An 8139-nucleotide genomic window follows, 5' to 3' on the forward strand; every position below is an offset into this window, starting at 1 on the left:
AATTATGGAAACAGCCCAAGTGTCCATCAACTGATGAATGGATGTAGAGGAAGTGGTATATATATATAATGGAATATTACTCATCCATAAAAAAGAATGAAATCTAGCCACTTGCAATGGCATGGATGGAGCTAGAGAGTATTATGCTAAGTGAAATAAGTCAGACAGAGAAAGACAAATACCATTATGATTTTATTCATTTGTGGAATTTAAGAAACAAAACAAATGAACATAGGGGAAAAAAAGAGAGGCAAACCAAGAAACGCACTTCACTACAGAGAGCAAACTGATGGTTACCAGAGAGGAGGTGGGTAGGGGGATGGGTTAAATAGATGATGGGGATCAAGGAGGGCACTTGTGATCAGCACCGAGTGTTGTATGGAAGTGCTGAATCACTATATTATACAACTGAAACAAATATTACACTGTATGTTAACTAACTGGAATTTAAATAAAAACTTTAAAAAAAGGATTTGAGAGAAGGGCAAGGGAGGTGAGAAGGAGGGAGGAATGGGGGCCCGTGCTGTCTGGAGAGGGCCAGGGGTGGACCAACGGCGGGCTCGGCTGGAGGGGAGTTCCCCAAAGAAGGCTCCTCCCAGCCCGAGTCCTGTCTACAGTCTTCCCCAATCTAGGGGACTCAGCGCCCAGATGCTGCTATGGATGACATTTTCACTCAGTGCCAGAGGGGCAACGCAGTGGCTGTTCACCTGTGGCTGAACACCATGGAGAACTACCTCAACCACGGGGGTGATCATGGCTTCTCCCCCTTGTACTGGGCCTGCCAAGAGGGCCGTTCTGCTGTGGTTGAGATGCTAATCATACGGGGGACACAAATCAATGTGATGAACCATAGGGATAACACCACCCTGCACCTGGCAGCCAGTCATGGACACCGTGATATTGTGCAGAAGCTGCTGCAGTATAAAGCTAACATCAATGCAATGAACAAGCATGGAAATCTGCCCTTGCACTATGCCTGTTTTGGGGGCCAAGATCAGGTTGCAGAGGACCTGGTGGCTAATGGGGCCCTTGTTAGCATTTGTAACAAGTATGGAGAGATGCCTGTGGACAAAGCCAAGGCACCCCTGAGAGAGCTCCTCCAAGAGCGTGCAGAGAAGATTGGCCACAACCCTAACCATATTCTATACAAGGACACATTCTGGAAGGGAACCACCCTCACTCAGCCCAGAAATGGGACTCTGAACAAACACTTTGGCACTGACTTCAAACAGCTCAACTTTCCGGCAAAGCTCAATGAGAATCACTCTGGAAAACTATGGAAGGGCCGTTGGCAGGGCAGTGCTAAAGGTTCGAGACTGGAGTACAAGGAAGAGCAGGGACTTCAATGAGGAGTGTCCCCGTCTCAGGATTTTCTCGCATCCAAATGTGCTCCCAGTGCTAGGTGCCAGTCAGTCTCCACCTGCTCCTCACCCCAGCTTCAACGCACACTTGATGCCTCCAGTCATGTTACTACCCCAGCCATGGGGTCCATCCCCTTCGCCATCCTTACCACTGCAGCCCCCAAAAGAGCTAGGCTCAGAGCTTTGTCACTTGCCACACAGTATCTCCCAGCATGGGAGGGACTAGCCCTGCCTGTCACAATAAAGTTTATTATGAAAAAGAAAAAAAAAAAAGGATTTGAAATGGTCCTCAATGAAAGACATCTGTACAGAAAAAAGAAACAAGAATCAAAATAGTTTCAAGGCAAAGGGGAGACCAAAAAAGCAATTAAATATGATGCAAAAGGAGAATGAAATAATACCATAATATACTAGGTGGTGCTGAAACACAGAACAGGAAATATTTCCTTCAAGGTAGGAAAAGATGAGGGAAGATTTCTTGGAATATGTGGGATTTGAATTTGAATTTGATGGACAAGAAATGGATATAAATTAATAAAGACATATCAGGTCAAGGGAAAAGGTAAAATATCACAAAATTCTTGCAGAATGAGTATTTTTGTGATGTATGTAGTGTACATGGGAGGGATGTTGGTAAAGATAAAGCTAGGAGAGACTGACTGGAATCACATATTGGAAAATCTTGGGCTACATGCTAAGCAATTTAGGGCAAGGGAAAAATAGGAAAATTTTAAGAAGGGTATGACATGAGAATTCAGGCAGCTTTAAAGCAGAAGGAACTGAATGAGGAAAGAACAATTACATAATTATTGTAACAATAAAAGTAAGAAAAGATGGCAATCAGAACTAGGTCAGCGGCAATATTCTTTAGGAATAGGAGCTGCTTTTTTTAATATTTTGTAGAACTAACAAACTGCCTTGCATAAAATCAGTGCTTAAAGATTATTTGTTGATAGGATATAATTGTAAGGAATTCCTTCCTGTCCCAGTGCATGATAGAACTCACCTCATGATGTTATGAATTAACTTTTAATCTCTTCATAGTTTTAGGAATAAGGATTGATTCTTGGAAAATATGAATATATTAACTTGTATACATTGAAAGAATTGGGTTGTCAGCATGAATTTGAATACAAAATTTAGATTGTTAATTCAAAAAGCTAAAAGTATCATAGAGAAGTAATTTACTCTAGTTGCTTGATTTTTAGAAAGACAAATTATCCAAGGGAATAATGTCAATAATACAAAATATTTCAATAAATGAAGATTATTGGCCTCATTTCTTGCTTAATATAAGAAATATAGGAATCACATTATTGAATAATTGATTGTAAGAAATTTTTTCTGGGTATATCATATAATCCTATTTGCTTTTCTATTTTCATTTTATCTATTTTTTCCCTATCCTATATATTATTAAACAAACAAACTTTGTGGTCCAGAGTATCCACGTATTTATTTTGAGCTTCATTCTCAAGGCTGAATTATCTTACTGTTAGATGTTTGAGTTGCAAGATTATCCTCTGGAATTCCAAAAACTACCCTGGAGCAGCCATCCAGACCTTACCTCATGGTCTGGATGATTTCCTTTATCTGCCTCCTTACTGCCAATATCTCCCATTTGTCCATTGTAGATAAGGGCAAGTGGGATTTTAGTTTGGATATTGGTGAATAGGAGCTGTCACAAAGAATTTGAACAGTTCAGCACTCCTGAAATGTAGTATTTCCTCCCTCTTCCTAGTCCTCATTATCTGTACTTCCCACATCCACGCCAGACTGGCAAATGGGGCCCAATACTGAAGTAGGTTGTCTCTGTTTCCTATGAAGCGATAAACTGCAGGAATATCATCTACAATTCTTCTAACACTCCTAGCATAGTCTTTTCAACCAAGAACTCCTGAGAGCTTATTATTTAAGAAAAGTATGTAACTCTATATTTATTTTCACCCTTTCATTATCTCTTGTAATTTCATTTTTCTTCCTGATTTTTGTCAAGGTTGTGGCTCTAAATTATTAAGCTTCTGCTACAAGGAGCTCTTTAGGATAAAGATCAAAGGCAAATATGAAGAAGCCTAACACTGAACTGTGTCTTCACTAGGGAACACAATGTGTTGTAATATTAATATCATATACATGGAAATAATTAATTACATTTAAAATGAAAAGTGGGAAATCCCTTGTCAATGAAAACCTGAACTTGCATATTAAGTTCCTAGGAGGCTCATGGAGATCATTAATCAAAGCAATGTGTTTTCATCATTTCTTAAAAAATAAACAGAACTCTTAAGCTGAAGTATTCTTCTAAAAAAATAAGGCTGAGTTGCTTTGTTATCATTATCTGAAAGCCACCACTAATATCTAGGTTTGTTTGTAATAAGAGAAGAATGCAGCATTTTTTTTGAGAAATATAGTTTCTCAAATGAAAGCTCCAAGGAACTCTAGAAGTTAAGGCTGACTCTAGTAGGTCTGCAACAGATCTGTCTGTCCTAAAGAAAGTTGCAGCCACAGAGAGAGGGGGACATCCTACTACATTTTTAAACTGCAACATCATGAAAATTATAAAAGACCAAAAGTAGAGTTATTTTACGTTCGAGAACTTGATATAAAGACATACTCAAGAATACATGTAGTACATTTTATTTTGAAATGTAAAATTATAAAAGGATAAATAGTTCATATACTGGGTATGTCAAAGTTACCTATTTTCTCATGGTTTCTTTCAAGGGATTCATAAACTATAACAAGACCAAGTGGTCTCTCAAAACAGAGACTTTATATTCATCTATGGAGAATTGAAAGCAACGCAATTTTAATTCAGGAAATAGCTTAATGTTATGGCAAGTATTGCCAGGTGCAAGGGATAATGTTCCTAAGTTCCTCATTGTCTGGTTTTCTTCCTTATCTAATTAAATACCAGTCAGATTTTGGGAAAAATAATTCTTAAAATACAGTGGCCTTTTGTCTTGCTACATTTCCCTTCTGGATTCAATTTTCCTTTGTATTTAAGTACAAATAAGATTGTTTAAATTATTACATCTCAGGGAAAGACTAATAAGATGTGTTTGTTCAATTAGACTCTGAAAATTACTTTGAAATGTTCAGGAAATAGAGCAATAAAATCAGTTTTCAATCTAATCAAAGTAAAATAAATATCACCTAATATAAACTAAAGGAAAACTTGTTTATTCAAAGATTCCAAAAAAAGAAACATTTATTTAAAATTGCTTTGCCATGATTACTTGAGAGCCAACATTAATGTTTAAGTTTATTCTGGATAAAAGATAAATGTTACATAATTTTGGAAAATGCATTTTCCAAAAGACCTTTTGGGACAATTTCATGATCGATTTTTATTTGCTTATATTTGTGTATATATATATGTATGTATATATTTGGAGATAGATATGTATATATGTATATTTGTATACATGTATGTATAATATGGGTATATATATTTTTTATTTGCCTACATGTATATATATGTGTGTGTGTGTATGACCTATATATATGCGACGTACACACACACACACACTGGGAAGAAATAAAGCCATTGCTGCTCACAAAGAATATAAAAATGTTCTGATAGGTATAGGTGAATATATTTACGGATAAAAGGAATTTTATTAAAATCTATGATTTATCAGCCTATAAATACATAACAGATACCTAACAGATAACAAATTCAGTGCTCTTAATCTTTACAATTTGGTGTTTTAAAAATTTCATCAGAGGAAGAATTTCATATACATCAGTTTAAGTTAACTGGCACTCTCCTCTGGGGTTACTACAGCATCTATATATTCAAATTTTGCCCTTAATTTTGCTTAAATCCCCATTTGCAATACTTCAAATGTTTTCTCTTAACTTTCTGTTATCTTTCCCAGAAAGTTATGGATATTACTAAGTAATACTGACATTTTTGGACTTTGTTAGAATATTAATTTACATTCATATTTAAATGTTTAGATGTCATTCAACTAATTTTTAGATTAGTTGTTTTAGAGTTTCCCAAATGCCAAGCCTAACTTCGTGGAATAGAACATCTTTTAGTTTGGCATTCTGTCCTTAGCTGCTCCTATTTTCCTCAAAATTACAGTGATACCATAGTTTTTAATCCTTCCTGACTTCTGAAGGATATTCTAGCTCTCACACTTTCTCATTCGCCCACTGCCTCTCATCGCTTCTCTTTTGCCTTTAAAATTGCACAAATCTTGATTCAGATTAAAAACATCTTTGATTTAGAGATGGTTTCCGCTGTGTTTCTCCTTGGCATCTCCAACTTCTAGAAAGAATAATCTGCAAACTGAGACATCCTCTACTCATACTATTCCCTCTTTGATCTCTAATGTTAATTTTGTGCATGTAACTGAGTCCAAATTGCTTTTCTCACTAATTTTAGAGGGTTTTTTTGTCTCAATTTTCACTTTTTTAAGTTCTCTGACTTAGGCAACAATATGCTCCCATGGTTCTCTTCCAATTCCTGTGAGAGAAACTTCTACTTTAATTGTTTTTCTTACCTTCTCCAATATTAAATATAAACTGATATTTGATACTCTACAAAGGTTAATCTTTGGACTTATACCTTTTATAAATTTTCTGCTCTAGATAATTCAACCATTATCATGGAATTAGTATTTTTTTAACTCTCAAATTTCTTATTCAATGTGGCCAGTGTTTCATCTGCTAAAATTATCATTACTTGTGATATATTTCTTTCGGAAATCCAAGATTGTTAAGAAATCCATGTAAAACAATGAGAAAATTTGGTGAGATGCATGCTAACAGGAATGATGGGTCATTTACAATAGTGACAACAGACTTTTCAGAAAAAAAAAATAAAGTTAAATGTCATCTTCACTTCTATATCAAAATAAATTCCAGATAGATCAAGGATTTGAATGTAAAAATAACCCAAGATTTCTAAAAGGAAAAGCTGGATAAATTTATATGTGATTTTAGTAAACAAACTCAGCAAAATTACAAGATATATGGTAAATAAAGCACCAATTGTCTTATAAGGAGTGTACAAGGAGATATGAAAATCAGTGTTTTACAAATCAATAAGAAAATAAAAGGAACCAAGCATATGTATAGGCAATCTACCGAAAGAGAAATAGGAACACAAATGATAAATGAATACATATGAAAAAATGTTCAACTCGCAACTAAATAAATGAGATACTAACTTTTATCAATCATAAGTAACACCTGGTTCTGACAAAGTTGTGTGTGTGCTATGGGGGGAGCAATTCTGAGGAGTAATTTAAGAGTACCTATAAAAATTTTAAATGTGCATCATTTTGATACAATAGTTGCACTATTAGGTGTTTAACTATAAATATATGTGCATACATATATCAAGATATATCTATAAAGGTTGCAATAGCAAAAAGATGCATAAATTTTCACCAAAAGAGCATCAGTCAAATTAAATTTATTATATATGTATGATAATATTTAATCTAAAGTGTATTTTCTAATATAAAAAGTACTCAAATATATTATTAGATTAAAAAACAAGATATAAAATCACATGTATTAGTTTGAGTCATAAAATTGCTGGTCAACAATGAACAGTTTTATATGGCTCAAATTAATACACTTCTACGTGTAATAAAATGTAAGATAACATAAGAAATTTTTTAAAAGGCTATGGTTGGAAGAGAAAATATGTGCAGGTTTGAGATGGGGGTTTTACTTGTTATTTGTTAAATTTTCTAATTTTATGGAATTTTTACTTTCATTTTAACAAATCAATATGGATTGCCATAGTAGTGGGCTTACGAATTTTGTTGTTTTCCTTTATAACTTTCTTTGTATATATGTTTATAGTATTAAGTATTATTTTAAAAATAATTTTTGCTACTAGAAAACTACCATGGCCACTGGAATTAAAAACCATATACTCTGTAGAATATTCACTTTGAATACTGACTTTTCTACAAAAAGATTTGTTAGCAAGCTTTACTAGTGCATTTAAATATCATTTTATTGTAATTAAACATATTTAAAAGAAATTCATGTACAAATGGAATGCCCATTAAAATAAATATTTTCTAGCTTGGTTATTTTTAAGCCCTTTAATTATCTGGTTTATTGGGAAAGAAACAGCTTTATTAAAAAGTAAATGTTAAAATAGCTATTAAAAATTACAGATGAATTTGAATTGACATATTAATATAGAAGAGTTTTCCACTGCACGATACTTTTAGAAGGGATATGGTAAACACTAATCCCTAGTAGGGGAGAATGCATTATTCATATTAGGGAAATATAATTTCATATCATAGACTTTTCTTATCTGTTTTGCTAAAGACTCAATTATAAATACTTGAAAGTTAACTACCACTATCCCTACTTAACATATAATTACTATTTAAATGTATGCAATCTATTATTGCTGTTATTGATTTACCATTTATATCAGAATTGAAACAAATCAATAATTTTGTATGTTTTAACTAAAGATGAATTAGGGCATGGTGACAGTCGGCCTAAGGCAACAGAATATTTTTATAAAAACATTTTAATTGGTAGTCTTTCTTTTATCCAGAGTTTTACTTAACAAGTCATATAGAAGAGAGCTGATTGGGATGCTTGGGTGGCTCAGTTGGTTAAGCATCTGCCTTCGGCTCATGTCATGATCTCAGGGTTCTGGGATCCAGTCCCACATCAGGCTCCCTGCTGAGCAGGAGCCTGATTTTCCTTCTGCCTGCCACTCCCCCTGCTTGTGCTCTCTCAAATAAATAAATAAATAAATAAATAAATAAATAAATAA

The 8139-nt window shown here is 34.1% G+C and overlaps 1 protein-coding gene across 1 annotated transcript; it reads left to right on the plus strand.

Moving 5' to 3' along the window:
* Window positions 1-656: 656 nt before the first annotated feature.
* LOC123836427 (integrin-linked protein kinase-like) lies at window positions 657-1587 on the plus strand. The gene is given in 2 exon segments (XM_045865410.1): window positions 657-1297; window positions 1299-1587. Coding segments are annotated over 2 exon segments (930 nt in total).
* Window positions 1588-8139: the final 6552 nt, after the last annotated feature.

The sequence above is a fragment of the Mirounga angustirostris genome, unplaced genomic scaffold, assembly GCF_029215605.1.
Source record: "Mirounga angustirostris isolate CCGP_5_RB_7025 unplaced genomic scaffold, mMirAng1.0.hap1 SCAF_8, whole genome shotgun sequence".
Lineage (NCBI taxonomy): Eukaryota > Metazoa > Chordata > Mammalia > Carnivora > Phocidae > Mirounga > Mirounga angustirostris.